We start from the raw sequence: 22,008 nt of genomic DNA, 5'->3' as shown, positions 1-22,008 counted from the left end.
CATGAAAACACTTGAGCGTCATCGTCAGCTTTCATCGTCGTCGTCAGTTCATTCATGATTTACCTTTCACAAATTTGATTTATCTGCATAAATTTACCATACACATATAGATACATAGATATCTAAGGTGTTATGCCAGTATTCATATATTTTTGGATCCGTTAGTGAGACATCTTGTTATACATTTCAAGCATTTGTTCTTTCTTTATCTGTGCAGATTCATGTTCTATTAATCCAGGAACTGTGTAATTGCTTCTTTGCTTTGCTTTACTCAGACTGTCGATTGCCGGGAGCTATTTAATTCACAAAGATTTGTGCAATTTGGCTTCTGTGTAGCCAGCACTATTGCCATTGGCCCCAAGAGGCATTCTGTGTGGTTTGCCAATCACGCCATGTGTAGCTTAGTTGCAGTTTCGATTCACATTTTACATTGCAGATTTCAGATTTGAGTCGCCTTGCCCAAGCAGCGCATCAATCATTCATCACGCACCCAAGAAAGAGTCGGAGACAGAGACAAAGACAGTCCACTAACCTGATCACATACGTATGTATATTCTTTATATCTGTATCTGTATTTATGTATTTATGTATTTATGTATTTATGTATCTCTTGCAGCTGGTTTTGATGATGTTAATGTGCTCTAAACATACAATATAATTTAATAGAAGATGATGTCCTCTAATATATATTTACAGAAATTATTACTTATATTATTTATATATTCCATTTCATAATTTACTAATACATATGTTTTGTATACAGAAAATAAAAATTCAAGTTTAAAATTCTTGATTTTAGGAGCTATTTTTAGAGTATTTTTTGAAGGATATTATTGTTAATTGTTGTTATTATTGGTATTGTTGACCTATTTGAAACAAGTCATACAGAACACCGACAATGAAAATATTGTTGAGGAAAACCGTGCTTAATTTAAGTATTTTACTTTTAGCATACTAAAGAAAATGTTGAAAAAATTAAATGCTTAATATATTTTTTTCGCTTAACATACGTCCATTTTTTAAACGATTGGCCTGCAGAAATAACAATTTCCGCTGATATGTATTTGTTGGCTGTATTACTGAGAAATTGGCCAAAATTACACAAGAGGTGACCCGAAAGTTGGAATTCATGTTATTTTTAAATAAATAAAACTGGTTGAAATAATCTGTGGCATCATATTTTGTTAATTTTTTAGTGTAAATTGCTTAAAAATATTTTAAATATAAATTAAATCGTGTATTAGAAGTGAAAGCATTAACCTAATAACCTGCGCCTAAGTCATTTTGATGTCTGTTTGATTTAAATTATTTATTTAACTAGCTAACAACCCAAAACTTTAAACATGTTTTGATTTAGTGAATTTTATTTAATATTTATTTAATAGTTAGCTAATTGATTTAAATTTTAATATTAAGTTTCGTTGTTATAAGTGATTAGACATTTTTTCATATGCTGGTTGAAATAAGATGTGGTGTTGAATATTCAACTGATTAAGAAAACAACTTTTATCTGCATATGGTAAGGTACATATGTACGTATACTTCTTATAAGACCTTATTACTCTTGTTGATAGTCAATATCAATTGTGCTTTCTTTCACCGCAATGTATTATAGTAGTAGGAGTGGCCAACACATCGAATCCTTCTCAATTTTAATAATATTTTTTAAAACCATCATATGTCATAGTAATTATGGGTTAAACATGTGTTAGGTAGATTATTATATTTTTATCGGCCCGCTTCTTCATTTGAGATAAAGTTTGTATATGTTGTCTAAATATTCAAATTAACTGAAGGTTCTTGTGGTTAGCACGCTTTGTAAACTAAATTTAATCTGTTAGATCAATGATCTTATAATAATAAGAAAGATCTTTATGTATATATTTTCTTGAGTGTACACTTCAACGAGGATTTTAATTTTCCTCATTTTTAACGACAGTTTGTGGACACGATAAACTTATTAAATAAATTTAACTAATTATCGGCTTGGTCTCCCCCAACTATTCCGCCATTCATATAAATTTACCGCATATTGTTTAACTTAATTAGACAAATAATAAATCAAATACTTTTGACATTTACAATGTAAGCATAGACGTAAATGCTTGTAAACATAAATTAAATACTATACTTTTTAAGTTGGCTCATTTGATTGAGTGTAAAGTTCAGAGATTTATTTGGTATGCGACAATTCTCTAAGTACTTAGCATAAAAGTATTTTATGAATATGCATAAGCATTTCCTTTTCATAAATAAATTGCACTTCCCCTGCCACTCAAGCATATACAAACAGACACAAATACACACATACATACATACATGTGTACGAGTTCAACAGACATTCGCAAAGTTTTCTGCTTTTTCCTGAGGCTGGTTGTTTATACGCTTAGACGCAGTCATGAGCGCGTTGGCCACTGCCTACTTAGCGCGCTCAGCACCGTTCGATTGTCGGTTTGCTTGTGCTTGGGGGAGAGAGGGATGTAATTGCTTGAATTGTATGCGCCGAGTTGCATGATATAGTGTCGTCCCGTTCGCACGCATGCGACTCGCCTGAATACGGCCGCCATTATGAATGTGCGCCGAAGTTGAAAAACCGGTTGGCGTTGCCAAATGCACTCAAAGCGTTGAGTGAAACGGGAATTGAGTGGAGTGGTCGCCAGCTTGGGACCAGGTGAAATGAAAGCCAGTTGCGGCTGCCACTCAGTGTGCTGAGAGCGGCTTTCACGAGAACAACGTTAAAACGGAAAACGGAACAACGTCGATTGAGTTTGAGACGGCAACAAAATATCATCTTTAATCGGTTGTGCAATGTTCGCGGGTGTCGCGAAGTATACGGATGTTTTAACGTTATGAATTTAATTGGCCGTATAGCGTTTCCGTTCGCCACTGAGTGTCTCCATGCCCAACAATTTGAATACTCCGCTTTCGTTACCATAATCAATAATTGCCGCCGTGAACTGTGATCTGTGACTGTGCTAACGTTACATAGAGAGCTTAAACTGTGAAAACTGTTAATAGATTTAAATTAAATCGATTCAAACGCTGCTGACATGTTGATAGAGCCGAGCTTGAACCGTGACTTTGGCTCGCTAACTGCAGCAGGTTCTGGCATCGCGACCGCACACTGGAAAATGGAGCCACATCCTCAACGACTTCCATTGCTTGGAACGCACGCGTCAAGTGGTGAGTGCTTCCAGTAAATAAAACAAATACAAAAATGAGTTATTTCTATGACAAATGTTGTCGATAATTGCCGACGGCAGTTGTCAATCGATTTATAATCGAAGAGATGAGCGTGCTTACAGTCTTGGTCAAACTTATAAGTACACCAGCATCACTTGACCTTCAACTGAAATACTTTGATTTTAAAAAAATTCTTAGCTAACAAACTAAACTACATTTAAAAATTAAAGGTTAAGTTTTTCTCTATTCTTATTTTCAACTGATTTGACAAATATTATTATTATTACTATTTATACCATCCTAGCGCTATAAGCTTAACTTATATTTAAGGCACTAGTCATAACTATTAAAACATGTTCACAATTACTATGATATTACTTAAATCTAAATTTACATATTTATTTATTGTATTCTTACTTATTATTTTGTAGTATTTTTTTCAATTGTGGTAATAATTGTAGTAAATTTCCCCTTAATTGTTTACTACTTGAAAATGTTCAAAAATGTTTATACGAAATTGTGTTGCATTTCTACTCTGTTTGTTGTTTTTTGGGAGTTGGTTCCCTATACGAACAGCATGTATATAAAATATAAATTAATATTTTACAAAAAAAAAATAAAATGAGACAATATTTTACAAAATTTAGAAAAATATTTGCCTTCGAGCCTACAAAAGGGTTTAAAAAATGAATATTTACTAGACAATCTAAAGTACCAAAACAAATTTTTATCTAACTAAACTAAAAACACAAATTTATTATAATGAAAATTTTCAACGTTAAATAAAACTTCTATAAAATTGCAAATCTATTAAAAAACAAGCAAGATTCTGAATACATCTATGTAAATGTGCAATATCTGAACAATTGTCTCGACTTGCTAAAAAACAATAGAATATTTCGAAAAATATTTGTTTTTCAAAGCGCGCATTTATTTATTGCTAATTAACAATTGGGAGGAATATGCCAAAACGACAGTAGAATAAATGTGTTGACAAAAGAAGAAGAAAATAAATACAAGTGAGTTTACACACTAATACTTAATACTATTTTTATTGTGTGTTGCGCAGCTGGTTAAATATTTTAATTTAATTTTTATTACGCCAAATTTGTGTATTTCAGCCAAATTTCCGAATCACAATCTATTTAAGCATAAAGTTTAACAAAACGTGTCGATTGGCAATTGTGTGTGTGTGTGTTTTTTTTTAATTGATGTTTAATGTTTAAACATTTTGGCGATTGACGACAATTTAGAGACGCCATTGTTGCGGCAAACTTTGTCGGGCAGTTGTTGGGATCTTGGCTCAGTTTAGTGAACGTCAACACAATTAACCGTTAATTTATCATAATTAACCATTGTGACAGGCAGACAGCAATAACAACAACAACAACAACAACAACACTATGATAACAATGGCCAATTATCATTCAATTCGTTCAATTGCAGTGTCGGCATCAGCAGCAACAACACTGACAACAACAACAACAGCGCCAACAACTGTGCAAATACCACCAGGTTTTGGTGCTGCCACTGCCAACAATGCTGCTGGCCCAACACCAACATCAGCGGCATCAGCAACAGCCGCCGCAGCGGCAGCGGCAGCAGCAGCAGCAGCGGCAGCGGCAACTGGCAACACACTCGGCGCTTTGATGTCGCAGCACCGCCTTCTGGAGTTTTCCCGCTTTGGCGGACTGCGTGGCTATGACATTGCCCAACACATGCTCACCCAGCAGGGAGCTGTCTCCAAGTTGTTAGGTAAGTCCAGTCATCCAGTAACATCTATTTTTCCCACAAGGTATACACTTAGAAAAAATCTAAAATTAAGTATTTTGGGATTAAAGATAAAATACTTGATATTAGAATTTTGTACTTGAATCGAGAATTTCTGGAACGGACACAATTCTGAAATCAATCTTACTTGATTTGAGAACGGAATACTTCATATTTTTATCTGAGTGTACTAAAATAGCCCCGAATATATCGTCATGTCTGTCAGTCCATCTGGCTGTCTGATCACAAAAATCTCAAAGACTTTAAGAAAGAAAGAAAGCTATCCCATGCAGAAAGTCGAAAGCAACTATAAATAGTAGCCAAATCATTGGCACATTTTAAAGGTATTTTGGTGTCGATGTGTCCTAAAAATTTCAACACGATTCGATAATAAACTCTGAAGTTATTCAAAAAACAACTTTAGTTAGTGTCGGGCCAACGGAAGAAGAAGAGAGCCGAGATTCTACAAGTTACAAAGCTTGTAGCGTGCTTTATCACGTGTGTATTAGCTCTTACAGAATACGTACAGGCTCTCCCACAGGTGGGTTCTCTCCACTGTAGACTTTTTTATTAGGTACGGATTGTTGTCCCTTTTTAAATTAGAACAAAATTGCATTACAAAACTACCGTCAAGCTGGTAAGGATGTACTATAAGACCAACTTAAAAGCATATTCAATCAGTTTGGTTACGAATCTCATAAAAAAATAAGTTTTTTATACTAAAACTTGATTTTCGACCGCTTGGGTCCTATGGGCACTATATGATATAGTGGTCCGATAAAAAAATAGAAAAATATTTTATCTGCTTGCAATATAGAGGAACCCATATACCTAGTTGGTATCTCTAGATTTTAAATTGTTATTATAATTTGGATTTGCAGTTTTCTATGTCGTGGGGCGTGGCCGAATTCTGAAACAAACTTGATCTAGCTCTTATAGTTTTTGAAATCTCGGTGTTCATACAGTCGTCAGGACAGACAGACAGACGGACAGACGGATTTTGCTATATCGACTCGGCTACTGTTACAGAATTTTAAGATCTGATAAAAGAAAGCGGGAAAAGCTCTAGTCGAGACCCCGACTATGGGAATACCCGTCACATACTTTTAGGATATGCTATTGCCTTAAAAAGTTGAAACATTCATAGCTGCCGTTCTATTTAGCCGATCTTTTTTTAATGAAAGGACCTTGAGATAATAACATTAAAAAACCAATTATTGTAAATAATAATATGACCAAACATCAAGCTAGGAGGAGGAGTTCCAATTAAATACGAATAATTGCAAATATAAACTTTGTAGAAAATACTTATTCATCTATATTGTGTCCTTTATTTTTAATTTTCATTCTTTTCCATTATTGTCCGTTGAAGTTGTCTTGCTTTTATGTCGAGTAGTTGGTAACACTAATCCATAAACACTTTGTTGGCGATTTGTTTGCCAATTTTAATGATAAACACAATTATGCTTAATGTTAATATCCTTTACCCAACGCGTCGAAGCATGTCAGTGACGCTAACAACGCTTCCCCTTCCTCAGTCTGTCCCTCTTCATTTGCTTACCCTTTCTCAAGCTGACTTTGCCTCCGTCTCTTGTCCGTCTGCATAATTTGGGCACTTAAAATTGCATAAACGCCTCGAACGACTGGCGATTGCTCTGGCGGCGGCTCATTAATCATAACGTGGCCTAAACGCCTGTGTGCGAACTGAACTGCGACTTGAGAGTGGGGAATCGGCTGGAGGAATGGGATCGGGGTAGGTACCTGTTGGGAGAGGGGTTCTCCTTGTCTTTTCCGATGACGCTACCTTGATAAAGCTATTAAACGACTGCGATAAGCTCAAATAAGGGGAGAGGAAAGAAATTTCTTGAGAGGATTCGCTGACGATTGTGGGTTGCCTCATTTAACTTATCCCTTTTCGATCTGCCCTTAACAATTGTCTTATTATAATTTTGCTTTTGTTTTTCTTTTTTTTCTTGACTTGCTTCCGCTATTTTGAACGCAGGTTCCTTGCGACCACCTGGCCTAATTGGTGGCTCCAAGCCAAAAGTGGCCACACCGACAGTCGTCTCCAAAATTGAGCAGTACAAGCGCGAGAATCCAACGATTTTCGCCTGGGAGATACGAGAGCGCTTAATCTCAGAAGGTAAGTGAAGTAATTGCAGTTGCAAATCAATCGGGGGATTATCTCCGATCTCTTATCTTAAATATCTTAAATGTGCTAAGCTCATTGATCAATGATCGGCTGCAGGAGCGGCGGCAACAACTGAAGTGAGACTCTTTTGCAAAATTCGCAAGAGTTTACTAGTTAAATTTCTTTTTTTTAAAGTAATGAATTTAAGTTTTCATTAAAATTAATCATTTTCATAACATTACCATTTTTAATTCTAATGAAATGTTATTTTATTATTTTACATTTAACAAGTGAAATTTTATTTTATTGGCATTACTTTTTTCAATGCTAATGAAATGTCATATTTAAATTTTGTAATTAAAAAGTTGTGGGTTCTAATGAAATTAGGTTAGTTTTCAATTGTAGTAAAATTTCACTTCATTGCTTTCCGGACGCACTTAACTTTTTTTCAATGCTAATGAAAGTTATAAATTTTAATGAAATTAAGTTTTAATGCTAATTACTTTATTAATTCATTACATTAAATTTTTAGTGTTGCTAAAATTGTATTACATTTCAATTGATTTTTTTATTGCTTTAAATTTTTTTTTTCAATTCTCGTGAGATGTCATTTCATTAGCATAACATTTTTCATTTTCATTTCATTAGTACTAGGAACTATTTGCAATTTACTACAAAAATAAATTATTAAGGAGTTTATCATTAATTAAGTAAAATTATTAAATGCCGTTTTTTTTTAATAAATTTATGTTCATTTTTGTAATGAAAGTCATTTCATTACAATTATTCTTTTTAATGCTAATAATATTTAATTTCTTTAGCGTTCTTTTTTTGAATGCCAATGAAATAGCCAATGCATTACAAATGTAGTTAATGATACAGCTAATGCAGCCATCTAATTGTGCAACCCTCGACTTCCTTGCAGGTGTTTGCACCAATGCCACGGCACCTTCGGTGAGCAGCATCAATCGCATCCTGAGGAATCGCGCTGCGGAGCGTGTGGCAACGGAGTTCGCTCGCACGGCAGCATATGGTCTGTATCCGCCTCCTCCACATCCGTATGGCAGCTTCACCTGGCATCCGGGCAATGTGCCGGGTAGTTCTCCGGTACCACCACCACCTTCTGCCCTTTGGCCAGTAGCTGCTCCTACCTTGGCTAATCTGCCGCCGAGTGCAGGCAACTCCACGCCAGGTAGTCTCAGCTTGAGTTCGGCCAATCTGCTGGGCAACGTGTCCGGCGGAGGAGCGACCATGAACAGAGCCATCTCACCCGGCTCCGGCAGTCATGAGACTCTCGAGTCGGCGGATGAGAATCGGCAGATTGATTCCGATTATCTGGATGATGATGATGAGCCCAAGTTCCGACGTAATCGCACGACCTTCAGTCCGGAGCAGCTGGAGGAGCTGGAGAAGGAGTTCGATAAGAGTCACTATCCGTGTGTGAGCACCAGGGAACGGCTCTCCAGTCGGACGAGTCTCAGCGAGGCGCGCGTACAGGTAAGAGTACAGAGGGAAATCTCTAGAGATGCGACAGCTGGAACCCAAGTCTAACCCAAGTCGAATCCTTTTTTCGACTCCTTCTTCAGGTTTGGTTCTCGAATCGTCGCGCCAAGTGGCGTCGTCATCAGCGCATGAATCTGCTGAAGCGACAACGCTCCAGTCCCGCCAATCCCATGCACTCCCAGCAATCCAACGATGGCCCCGCGACCAGTTCTCCCACGCCCAGCACGCACAGCAACACCTCCGCACCGACCACGCCCCTCGCCCATCAAACACTGCTCTGTGCGGACTCTCCGCTTTCCTCGGCACAATCTCCGCCTTCCGTTATGATGCATCCGCTGCACGCGCTTCCTCCTGGTCCGCCGGGACATCATCATCACCTGCCCGCGCATCCTGCAGCCTTGCAGCTCTTCAGTCACTACCATCAACAACAACAGCAGCAGCAACAACAGCAGCAACAACATCAGCAACATTCTCCTACATCGCGAGGCAGTCCGACCTCCAGTCTGTCCATGGGCGGAGAACGTAGTGCCTTCCGCAGCCTGGTAGGTTCCCCCTCAGCCGCCGCCTTTGCCTTGGGATTGGCCAGACAATATGCGGTGGCTGCTTCCCTTACCGTGGCAGAGGAGCAACGCTCCCGACTGCATTACCCCGGCGGAGAGTGTCCAACGTTGGTGACTGCGGGCTCCACGGTGACCGTGGACAACTCGTCGTCGGATTCCGATGAAGAGATCAACGTGCACGACGATTCCGACACTGAAATTGAGTCGTCGGTGGCAAAAGTGACTCGCATGTCATCCTCCGATGCACCGACGACGCTGCAGCTCCTAAAGCATGACCGCTAGAGGGAGACACCAGTGACTGGAAAGAGAGTGAGCGAGGAGGAGTCGTTACGAGGCGAATCCGACTGTCGGTCAGAGCTTCTAATTATAAAACTTGAGTTGTGTGCGCGTTTCTGATTGACAGCGACAATGCCCTCTCCCCCGCCTCACTCTGAGATGGGTGGTAGAACGAGGGGGGGGGGGGAGGTGAAGAGGTGATTGTTCATGTTGCACTCTGTAACTTGAGACACGACAACGACAATGCTGCTACATTGTAGGCAACAACAGCAAATATATATAAAAAAAAAAAAAAAAAAAAAACAAATCGAAAACCAAAGTTAAAATGCTGCTCACCCACATGGCTGCGGATCGGAGAGCCGTGTCTTTGTTGCAAGTAGCAAGCTGTAATTGCAACAACAACAACAACTACAACAACCACAACAACAATTGTGTGTATCGTATGTGAATGCCTAAAATTAAACAGAAATTGTAACTAATACTTAGCGGGTGCCCCACATCGTTCACTTACAAGTACATGTATTTCTATTACGATTACGACTACGACTAAGACTACGAGTATGAGTGTGAGTACTCGTAACAATACTTTATTTATTCATTGCCGGCCGTAGGTCGTTCCATGGCTCTAAAATAGCTGCCGACTTACCTCATCACCATTTAAGGCTATAGCGTATGCAATATTTATCTGTAACTTAGCCCTTAGCTCCTAGGCTTAAGCTTAGCCATGTATGCTCATTAAGTGAGAGCTACGACAGCTACAGTCATGGCCAAACAAATAGCGCTAAATTACAAAGTTTATATCCAATTATTTCTTAATAATAAAAAAAAATCAACAAAAGTTTAGTTGAACATTACAAAAATTACAAATCATCTTTTATTTTCTGTTTGCAATTTGTGCGGCCAAAGCTGTAGTTGTATCTAGATAATTATCTACCAGTATGAGTGTGTACCGCATGTGTGTGACTCGTACTACGGGTACTCGCATTTGTCAATTGCGTTTGTTTGAACTGATATTGATACCAATATGGAGAATGGAGATAAAGCGACAATCGAAGGAAAGTTGTCGTGGCACTTTTTATTTTGCATTTGCAATGGCTCAAAACTATCTAAATTGTCTCTCAAAAAAACTATAGACGCAATAATAAACTGTTGAAAAAATATATAACCAAAGTGTTTTATTTTAATTAAAATATATAAATAGAAAATATTGACGGAGCGATTATAGATTTGGGATAAATAAAATATCTGAGGTATGATCTTTTCCACAGATCTCATTCGATAATTCCAAAGACATGAAACTGGATTAAATGAAGTTCGGAAGATGGTTGGACTAAGAATTCTTGTGCTTTATGTAATTTAAAACTGAAAGCCTATTGCATAAAATTTGTTAAAATTAATTTACAAAGATCTTTGCCATAAAACAAATAAAGCATGCTTCACCGATTCTTAATAAACCTACTCCTTCGGCTAAAAATGTTGTGTGGGTGAAAGCGATTTTTTTTGTATGTGCGATCAATTTCTAAGTACAGTGTGTAAAGATGTTTCTACTCATTAGGTTCAGAAAAATACTCCCTTAAAATAGAAAATAAACATAAAATCATAGACAGCATGAAAAATCACATAAAAGTGTACAGGGTATACAAAATGGAGAATATCGAATTGATATGGCCTTCAAATTGCTTCAGTTAGGATAAATAAAATATGCATTCTGAACTTGGAATATTATTATGTTTAATTTTATAATAATAGCTTCAATTAAGTAGAATTAATCTAACATATATACAGGGTTAAAATCCAGCTTATCTACTGATTAATTCGACTAATCAGCAGAAGAAATACAACTTAAAGATCTCTAAATATTTACTTAATTTCAAATTCAAACCCAAATAATCACCGACACTCACATAAAAAAGAGTGAAAAGAGGCAAATGGGGAAAGGGAGAGACATGACAGCGACAAAAAGCACAGCCAATGGGCATAAATAAACATTTAACACTCAAAAGCTTCTTAAAACGTTATTAAATATTAATTTAATCAATATTCATTGTGTAGCACGAAAGAGATAGAAAATGAAACACCTACAAAAGGCAAAAAGATAGAAAGAGAGATATTGAAATTGAAATCGAAATCAAAATCAAAATACGCGCATAGAAATCGCTTAAATTTCGAGTGTAATGGCCAATATGTCCAAATCTGGTTGATAACATCGACATTTTAATTATAACCAAATGAAGCCGCACACAAAAAAAAAAAAAATAAACCAACATAGACATCAGCTAAAAGGGAGAGAAGAGAGGGAAGGGGAGGGGAGGGGACAACAGATGGAGATTGGAATTGGGATTGTTGGTATGGTGACGGTCCGGCTAACCGATTAAAAATGCAGAGTCAACTAAGCACATAAATCAATGTAAATTATGGTGTTAACAAAAGGCAAACTCGAATGCGTTTCGAGACTGGATCGGTTCAGTTTCTGGATTCGACTCTAAGCGAGATTTTAGTGAGTTGGAATGGCTATAGTCGAGATCCCGACCATAGGATACCCGTTAAATACTTTTATGAGCTAGATATTTCGATCGTTATATTGAGCCGATATTGCTGCGATTAAGTAGGATGATAGAAAATAATAATACATAACGTAGATTATCACAAAAACATACCATCTTAAACACTTTAGGAGTGGTGGTTTCTCGCGATTTGCGGGCATGGCTACACTGATAAAAATATGTTCTAAAATCAAGATATCGGTCTCAGATCTAAGAATTTTGGCTTAAGAAATGGGTCGAGAAAAAAAATTTTTAATTAATAAAACACTTCTTGGTTTTAAGAACATTTCAAATAAGATTAAGCTCTCATTACGAATAAATGTTCTTATTATAAGAATAAATATTCTAAAAATTTAAGTCAAAAAATTAAAAAATTTAAAACTATTTTTAAACTTATAAATGTTTTTTTTATTGCTTTTATTTATTCTGACTTGGTTATTGCTCGTTTCATATGAAATAGTACATATTTTTTTATTCTTGTATTAAGAACTTCGATTTTTTAGATAAATATTCTAAGTTATTTTGATATGGTCTGAAAATGGTCTTATTTTAAGAAAATACATGGTCTTGACTTTATAAGGTGGTATTTTTTCAGTGTATATCGACTGGGCTGTTGATTGTGATCAAGAATATATAAACTTTATAGGGTTGGAGATGTCTTCTTCTCCCTGTTACATACTTTTTAACAAACACAATATACCCTTTTACTTATTTTATAAGCAAAGTACACGTATTATGAGTCGAGTGTGTTGTGCACTCGTAACCAAATTTTTGAATCTGATAAGAGAGCGTTGTCGATACTTAGATGCAGTTGATCGGTTGCTTGATCGGTCTTATTCTGTTCCCGATTCCCGAATCTGATGCTTATCCGTGCAAGCGTGCGCCGAGTCACACACAAATTCAATTTGCTTAAGTTTTTATGAGCCAGCTTCCCATTTCTCTCTATCTCTCTCTCTCTCTCTCTCTCTTTACCTCTTCCATTCCCCTTTTTAGCCTTACAGTCTTCGGACTTATTCTAATTTAGTGCTGGGCTGGTCGTGAGCATTCCTTTAATAAATTTAAATCACCTTCTATTGAAAATATTTTCACCTCTCGCTCCATAAATTATACCCAACTTATACATACATTAAGTATGTATTTCTGTGTGTGTGTTTGTGTGTTTATATCAATGTTGCATGTATGTTAAAATGTTGTAGCATGTGTTGAACTTGTGTCTCTGCTTTGCTTTTGCCAATTTGTTTCGAGTCCAAGCCCCCTTTTTTGGCTCCATGTACGCCCCTGGATTAACGAGCCGCGTCCATCAGCATCCACATCATTCTACCACACATCAGTCTCCGGAGAAGGGCCCTGAGTACAGGCCTGACAAAGTGGCGCTCTCATGAGCGCCATATAATCGCAGTCAAACATTTTTACGATCGTCGTCGCAGTCGGACAGCAGTTGACCAGTTATTGTTACCACTTTCAGGATGTGCCTGTTCTGTCTTCTGTCTTCCTTGTTCTCTTCTCTCCATTCTGTGTTCTGTTGTCTTTTACAGTAAAATTGCTCAGAGCTTTTTGTGCAACAATGTTGAAAAATCTTTAGCAATTCCTGTGTTGATCACTGCGCACAGTTTTTATCGCTTGGGTTGGCTGAAATCGATGAACTTTACTCGGACCTCTAGTTCCCGCATCATGGCGCTGGCACCGCCAACCGCCAACCGCCCGCTAGGGGAACCAGGTGATAAATCTGTTGGGAACGCCGACACAACATTTCCATCTCATAGTCTTAAATGGACCATAAAAGCGCGAAATCGCAACACGAGCAATAACTAAAGTTAGTTACGTTAACTAATACGACAACAATGTTGCAGGATCGTCTTTCAGTCCTATCCCATCCTGCCTGCCTGCCTTTAGGAACTGCAAACAGTTCGGACCTAAGTGGCAGACAGTCTGACCATCAATAGATCATAGATTTACTGTCGAATGTTTATACTCAACTCGATTCTGTAAAATCCTCTACGAGTTTCTTAGTTTCCAAACCGAATTTCATTGCAAATTGCTTAACATTTATTGACTTTGTCATAAAACTAAGTTCGGAAGTTGAAAGTTGCGTTGGATCAAACGAAAATTTGATGTTTAACGAGTACTCTGACTAATTCATACAGCTAAACATGGAAGAGAAATAACAAAATTGTGCTGACAAATTTTTCAGCTTTTTTGAAAAATTAATATTTTATACCATTTCAGATTGTTCCGTTAGCATATGAATGGTATAATTATTTTGAGCCTATATTTGTATAAGATACATAACAATATAATTTTTTATCAAGTTTCTTCAGATTGTGTATCAGAAAAGATCTAAGTGATAACACACCGAACAAATTTTTTACTGCTATTTTTACATGGAGTTTTCATTTCGCGGTCGTTTTGCTTTCCGTGTAGCTATCCCTTTTCAAATAATGCATGGAGCTTAAAACTCTTACCAATTTAAAAAGGGAATTTCGTGGAACCACTCAAAGCAAATAAAGTGGAAAAAAGTAAGTAAGCTATAAATTGCAATTGATTTTTATTTTTACAAAAATAATCATTATCATTGATGAAAATGCATAAAATAAATAATTGTAAATCATGGCGAGATACAAAGATTTCATAGAAACGATCATTATGTCGTTTTTCTTTTTCTTGTTTCTTCCTGGTCGTTGATTTTTTGAATTAAAAAAAAAAAACAAAAGTAATCAGTATTTGTGATCTCTGATAATGTCTTATTTGGCGCTACAAAGTAGACAGCATTAATATTTAAAAAAATGCATTTATTAAGATATGAAATCAAATAAAAAATCCTTAAATTTCACATAATATCATGTACAATGTTTAAATTTCTGCATACAATATGATATGTTAGACAATTGCACTTTTCAAAATATTTTCCAAGTCTCATTCTCTTGGTTTCAAAACCACATTATCTCTATATGTATTGAGTGTTCACAATATTGGAGCTTAAATATCTCTCTTTCTTTAAGATAGCATGTGTTTTAGTTAGTTAATAACTTGATTTTTATCATGTTATGTTGCTAAAAATAAATTATAAATTCTATTAATTAAAAAGTCAATTTGATAAATAACTTGCAAAGTAACTTTTATTCAAATGACGCAAACTTCGACGAAAGCTTCCATCGATAAATGCTAGAGATGGGAAAAAGTGCTGCAGTGACAGTGTTGGCAAATGCCAATAGTCAGAGATTGATGCGGTATTGATTTCAATAATTATTATAATTTAAAGACTCTCCAATGATGACAATAGTCAGACTGTTTTGCTTTCTGCCGAGATGTTGTTGCTGCTGCTGAGAGGTTGTTGTTGCTGCTGCGGCTGTTAATGAGCAAAGTGATTAAAATGTGTGCATTTGTATTTGTCCGCTCCTTAAATGAGCTCGCGCTTTCAACGCGCTGCGACCGAGTGATTTTGTCTCGTTGTCATCTCATTTGGAATCGGGCGATAAGACAAATTTGTTTTCTTTGTTTATAACTTTATGCAGATACAGGTTTGAAATTGACGTGAGCTGCACATGCGAGCATATTGACAACGCTAAGCAGTATAGAGTAGACAAACAGGTAGGGTATTTTCAGTTCGCCATCAGCTCAGATAAATGACAACGGCAACGGCTAAGAAAAGTTCAAGCGGTTCAACCAACAACAACAATAAAAATGTAGAAAAAATGAGAAGAGTTATATATTTAATCTTTGTCGCTTCGGAGCAACAAGCTACAAGAAAACAACAACAGACAAATGCTAAGCAATGATTTTGAATTCAAAATGATTTCGTTTTGTGTTGTTGCAACACTGTGGCGGCGACGTTGTCGTCGGCGTCGCCGTCGACGTCGGCAGCTGACATCTTCATTAACGAGGAGCGTGATCAAAAGAGTAATGAGGTGTTGATAGTGTCCAAAGAGCGCAGCGACATTTTATGCATTCACATTCGCCCCTCAGGTTAATTAAGAATCTGAAATCGAAGCAGCAGCCGCCTCACTTCAACTTGGACAATAAGATCATGGAGAGTCAAAGGTCAACGTTGATCATCAGGCATTGTGATTTGGTTGTAATTCTGGAATTTCGAAAACTCGATTTGCATTTGACAAATTTGCGCTCATATTGTATTTCGTTGTATTATTCTTTGGTATTGTAAAGCATCCAATTAACGGTTGGCTACCGAATTAAGGCTTATTATAAGGCGGGTCAGATCGGTTTATTTGTCAGCATTGTGCAAATTAACTGGAGAAACTAAGAACAAAAGCAACAAGCTATGAGTTATTAGCGGACTTATAAGGTACTCAAGTCAGCTCAGACAATGGCCAATTAAAGACTTACGATTCGGCTCACTTTTGAGCACTTAGCTCGCGGCATAAACATTGGCATTCTAATGGAATGGAAAGGAATCTGGAATGGCATCTGGATTGATTGTCACAGTAAGGTGCAATTAACCAAAAGTTATGTCCAAGTGCGTAATTAAAATGCGGCATACTCAAATGATCTTTAAATAACGCCTATTGTTCGAATTGGTGACAGTCTTTAAAGTTTAAACCCAACATCGACTACTATCAAAAAATGTTAAATGGCATTTTTTTTTTTTTTTGGGTTGAGTTTGACACAAGATTTATTGCTTGTCCTAAAATCACAGCAGACCGTTGTAGATAGTTGGCTTCTGCTGCTGCCGGCCAAATCAAAAACCCAAACAAAAGAGAGCTCCAAACATATAAGAGGCATAAATGAAGTCGCCAACATTAACATCTGGCATCAGGCATCAGCATCAACGTTAACGTTAACGCTAACATTAACATTAACATTAAGGTATTCATGCGCCTACATCGCCCACTAATTGACCCAGAGACACCGACAATGTCGCACAGTGGACAATTTTTCTCATTTTCCGTGTAAGAATTACTAATGGACTAGTTACAGCATTGAAAACCAAGGCGTCCCTTTTTATATGCTTATTAGGATCACTACAGATTAAGTCATAGATAAGTAACTCATTTTTCATCTTAGTTCTATACTACCAATGTTGCAAAATTATCAATTTTTAAAACAGAAATATAATAAGAACTTAGTTTCTGTTTTTTTTTTATAGCAGATAGCTCAAAAATAAATATACATATATGATTTCTTAAATAATTAATTTATAATTCAATTGTAAATTTTATTTTTTCCAATTAAAAATTTAAAAGATTTTTCCGATTTAAAAATGGTATTGTATTCTTAATCTTTAAAAAATTATTACTGCTCTAAATGTCAAATATTAAATTTTCCTTAAGTTTTTCAACTAGCTTCAAAAATAGAAAAAGTGGAGAATCTTTAACAGTACAGTTAGCATTTTTATCCGATTTAAAAATGATTTCGTATTCTTAACCATTTAATAATAATTACTACTCTAAGTAGTAAAGCTTGTGTCCAAATACTTTTACTTAATTTTTGAGCCAGTCTCACAAATGGACAATTTTTGTAGAAGCTGCAACTCTATTTATTTTTATCCGATTTTAAAATGCTTTCGTATTTTTACTATATTTTTTTTTGATACGTTTTATTAATATTATGAGCACTCTATATGCTACATAAAGCATTTTCAGTGCAATTTCAAGAATTAAGAGAACAGGTAGGTTACAGATTTTTAAAATGGCAGGGTTCGAACCCAGTTATTTTCAAACTGTATTTCTATTTATGTGATAGATCGGCGACTCTAACAGTTGAGCCAAGGGATCACACTTTGCTAAGTTTCAGAATTAATCTACAAAATAAACAAGCAAACAGACTTTTGTTTAGTTTTTTCGAACTTAGACCCCACAGTGCGTTGACACGGAAACCAAAGCCGAACCCATCTTATTGATAAGAGTGGTTTCTGGCCAACTAAAATTTGAAGTTGAGAAGTTTGTGCAGCGCTTCGACACTTTTCGATCGACATTGTTGCTGTTGCTGCCGTTGGCTAAATCTTCATTTAAATGTGGCTTGAAACAAGGGGTCAGGAGAATGGAGAAAAAGGTTGTGGGGAATGGGAATCGGAATGGGAAGGGGAATGGGGACTGCTGATGATGCCTCATAATGCATACAATATGTCTCTATAGGATTTCAGTGGCTTCATTGATTCTTATCACCCCATAAAATACATTTCGTTTGATTATTTGTATTTCTCTCGCTTCGCATTGCATCGGTTCGTAGCGCTTTTTATAAGCCTTCTCCTCGACTTCGACTTGGCTTGGTTGTCATGTCGATTGTCGATTGTCGGTCTCGTTGTTGTCGCCATTGTGGCTCGCCGTTGGCTTTTATTTGTTTTTGTATTTCTCTTGTTTTTTTGTTGTTTTTTTTTTTTTGTTCATTCAACACCGAACATAGTTGGGCCCTAGTGCGATTCTGTGTGTAATTTATGTCTTTATTTAGTAAAGATTTCGTTTCCTAATTTATTGTGTTATCTGTTTGGGCAAACGGGCATCATCAGCACTCGGCACTCTCTTCACACACTGTCTCCTAACTCGACACCTCTTCTTTCCATCTTCAACTCCGTCTCCATCTCCGTGTTCCCCTCTTTCTTCTCCACTTTACACTGATAAAAAAAAATGTTCTAAGATCAAGATTTTGGTCTCAAAACTAAGATTTTTGTTGTAAAAAATTCGTTGAGAACATGAAATTCTTAAATTAAGAAAGCACATAAGACCAAGTTCTTATTTTAAGAATAAATGTTCTTGAAATTAAATAAAAAGTGTTTTTTTTATTTATAATTTTTTTTTTTTTTTTTGATTTATATACATCTTATTCTGGCTACGTAATTTTTATAAATGATATGTTACTTTGCTACGATTGGGATTCGAACCGGCGCCTGATTTCACAACTGAGAGAAACCACCTCTAACCAGAACGGCACGGGTCCACTTTTTTTCATATGGTACATATTTATACTTTCCTAATAATTTAAGATTTTTATTCTTGTCTTACGAACTTTGATTTTTTAGATTAAATAACTGATTAGTAATATGGTCTTGAAATGTTCTTATTTTCAGAACAAAATATTAATTGTTCTTTATTTTAGAAGTTGGTGTTTTTTTTTCAGTGTATTAGATGCTACTCCTGCTGCTGATTGTGCGCATGCGATGTCGTTTGTGCTCACCTTTTTGGCCACTCATTCGTTGGCCATGTCTCTGTCTTTGGGCCCGTCACCTGCAGTCAATGTTTGGCTACTTTTCCTTCTGTCCCATCCCGTCTCATCCCATCTCATCTCATCTCTTTCCATCCCATTCCAAATGCCATGCCCATTAAGAGCGTGAAGTGATCCCAATTTATCTGCTATCGTCTGATAATGCTCATCGAACAAAGTGAATTAAATTGAATTTGAAAATAGCCGCATCATAAGAAGATTTGAGACGGCGACAGAACGGTACTTACTCCCAACTATCCATTATATATATATATATATTTGATCTTTATATAAGTAAGTTATTTGCTGTTATTTATGCTCGATTTAAAGGGACGTCAACATCGCCTCAGGAACAACACCTAAACCGAAAACATCTTCATTAGGAAATGGGTTTGGCATTGGACAGAGATTCAGATGGAGGCAATGAGGCTGGAACTGAAACTGAGTCTGCTCCGAATCGGCAAGCGACAAGTGCTTTTTCTTGTACGAAACGTCGCTTGGGCTAATTGGATTACTGTACACGGAGGAGCCTTGGTCTGGGACAGGGACAGGGACAGTGCCAGAACCAGGGCCAGGGCTTTAGCCTGCACCGTGTCAATTAAATCTGCGAACGAAATGCTTACATAAATTCCAAAATTGCTTACGGTGGGCATCGATTTAAATGGAACAGTAACGGCCAAGAGAGTACAACGCACAGTGGTTCAACTGCTTGAGACGAATGCAAGGAATTTAGACTACATAATTAAGGATTGAATTTATATTTTTTTAAAATCACCCTTATACGAAGAAAATATATATAAAATACAAGAATATTTAATTTCAATGATAGGGCATCAATAAAGTTGACTTTGTAAAAATTATAATTTTATTGTCAATATTATTATAAGGGATTTAAACTGTAATCGAAACTGCAACATTTGACCTGTATTAACCGATTGAAATTGTTAATTGATACCGTACCAAAAAAAAAATTTTTTTATTATACCGAAACTGAAAAACCAAAATTATTCAAACCGATGTAACCGATTGAACTAAAACGTTAAGTTTCGGTTCAATAAATCATTAACTTTGATAATGTTTTTAAGTTGTTATAATCGTTTTTCAAATTAATTTTGATTTTAAATTTGAATTATATTTTTAAATCAAAGAAAATTTGTTTTTATAGTACCGTTTTACTTAACATCTAATTTTTTGTGAACCGAGAACCGGTATTTAGAAACCGTAACACACAAATAACCGTTTTACCGATCCCGATACTTTGCGATGTTATCGTAATCTTCACAAAACCGATATAAAAAGATATTGCGTAGCCGATAACTGAAATCGATATTCCTTTCGGTGTGATACCCTGATTGTAATACTAAATATATATTTAAAAAAATTAGGATTTATATTGGAACCTAGGCACTTTTTAAATGGATAAGAATACACTGTGGCGGCGACTGAGGCAGCGCAGTCGCTGCAATTTATATGCAAATTTATTTTGTGCAGCAGGCCCACTGTTGGCTCTGTTGTCTGATAGGTTTAGCACTGGCTCCAAGCTTCAAGCTGAATCTGAAGCTGGCACAAAGCTCTAAACGTGGTTCGGGCGGACAGGTGATAACGACGGCACCGTAACGATATTATGACGTCGATTATGATTGCGCCTCGGCGATCGTTGGCATCGAATTGAACGACAACGTTGGCAGCGACGCGACGTCTGCGTCGGCGTCGACGGAGACAAAGTAATTTGCATACAAATGGTGAATGCTCGTGCTCAGTGTCGGTTGCGCTTCGTGATTCCGGTGAGATTTCGCGGCGGGATCGGCGTGGTAATTAGATTGTTAATTTATGCGATCGGGCAAATGGGCATCTCATGCCTTGGACTTGGACTTGGCCTGGCCAGCGGGCACAGTTTCAGTTACAGCAACACCAACAGCAAATGCTTCCAAATTCAACGATGGAAATGTCATGGTCAGAGTATAGCCAACAGGAGTTGGGATGCCTACACCCAGGATCAGCGGCAATCCTCATGATTTATCGCTGCGATGCGACGGCTCGTTTTATATTTTATTTGTGCTGTGACAACATTGTGCCGACACTGACATTTGCATGGATCGCGCGTTTACAATCGAGAGTTCCCAGTTACCAGTTACCAGTTCCAAGTTACCAGTTCTCAGTTCACAGTTCCCAGTCAACCAGTGAAGCGACATTAAAGGGCATTCTGCTGTCAGATCCGCTGCACACTCGCAGCTGTCCAGCGCCTTGACACCTGTGAAATTCTCTGATGTGGCAGCTCCGCAGCTCGAGGTGCTCTAGACATCACTGACTCTATTAAGAATACCCTTTTTTACACTGACATTGGTAGAGACTATATATTTTCCTCTGTCTCTCTTCATTTCTTCTTCTCCTTTCCTTCTCTTTCTCAATTCGTTTTTCGGTCTCTCTCTTTTTATATATTTTTCTCTCTATCGTTTTTTCGCTAATTGTTTCTTCCTCTGTCCGTCTTTATATTCTTCAGTCTCTTTCTAAATTATTTTTTTTCTTATTTTTCTCTCTCTATCGCTTTAGTTTTTAGCTTACTTTCTTTATTATGCTTCTCTCTCCCTCCCTTTTCTTTCTTATATATTTCCCACTCTTTCTCTAAGACTCTCCCGCCCTTTCTCTTGTTTATCTCTCTTGTTTAGCGTTCATCAAATTTTCTCTCGCTTTTCACCACAGTTTATCTCCCTTTGAACCTCGACGTCTTTTCCACTGTCTTCTTCGTATTTTCTCTATGTTCATTCCAATCTACATCCCTACCTTTTTCTTCCCCTTGACTTTTCTGCTTATTGATATCCTTATTGTGTCAGTCTGTCCCTCTCTCTCTCTTTATCTCGATTTCTGAAATGCTGTCCGATTATGTTTTTCT

The 22,008-nt window shown here is 36.8% G+C and overlaps 1 protein-coding gene across 1 annotated transcript; it reads left to right on the top strand.

Annotated features, from left to right (window-relative positions):
- Positions 1-2,837: 2,837 nt before the first annotated feature.
- On the top strand, positions 2,838-9,699 carry LOC117787299 (paired box protein Pax-7). The gene is made up of 5 exons (XM_034625787.1): positions 2,838-3,183; positions 4,630-4,938; positions 6,956-7,096; positions 8,010-8,581; positions 8,671-9,699. Exons 1-5 carry the CDS (start codon positions 3,051-3,053, stop codon positions 9,427-9,429), a joined length of 1,914 nt encoding a protein of 637 aa, XP_034481678.1. The 5' UTR covers positions 2,838-3,050; the 3' UTR covers positions 9,430-9,699.
- Positions 9,700-22,008: the final 12,309 nt, after the last annotated feature.

This window comes from Drosophila innubila, assembly GCF_004354385.1.
Source record: "Drosophila innubila isolate TH190305 chromosome 3L unlocalized genomic scaffold, UK_Dinn_1.0 0_D_3L, whole genome shotgun sequence".
Lineage (NCBI taxonomy): Eukaryota > Metazoa > Arthropoda > Insecta > Diptera > Drosophilidae > Drosophila > Drosophila innubila.
Note: the sequence above shows the minus strand (reverse complement) of the source record. Positions and strands in the feature narration are given on the sequence as shown.

Bases quoted from the DNA above. Each gene is read 5' to 3' on its own strand.
- LOC117787299 (XM_034625787.1), top strand. From the start codon at position 3,051: ATGTTGATAGAGCCGAGCTTGAACCGTGACTTTGGCTCGCTAACTGCA. The intron at 4,939-6,955 runs GTAAGTCCAGTC...TTTTGAACGCAG, and splicing joins AGCTGTCTCCAAGTTGTTAG to GTTCCTTGCGACCACCTGGC. The intron at 7,097-8,009 runs GTAAGTGAAGTA...ACTTCCTTGCAG, and splicing joins AGAGCGCTTAATCTCAGAAG to GTGTTTGCACCAATGCCACG.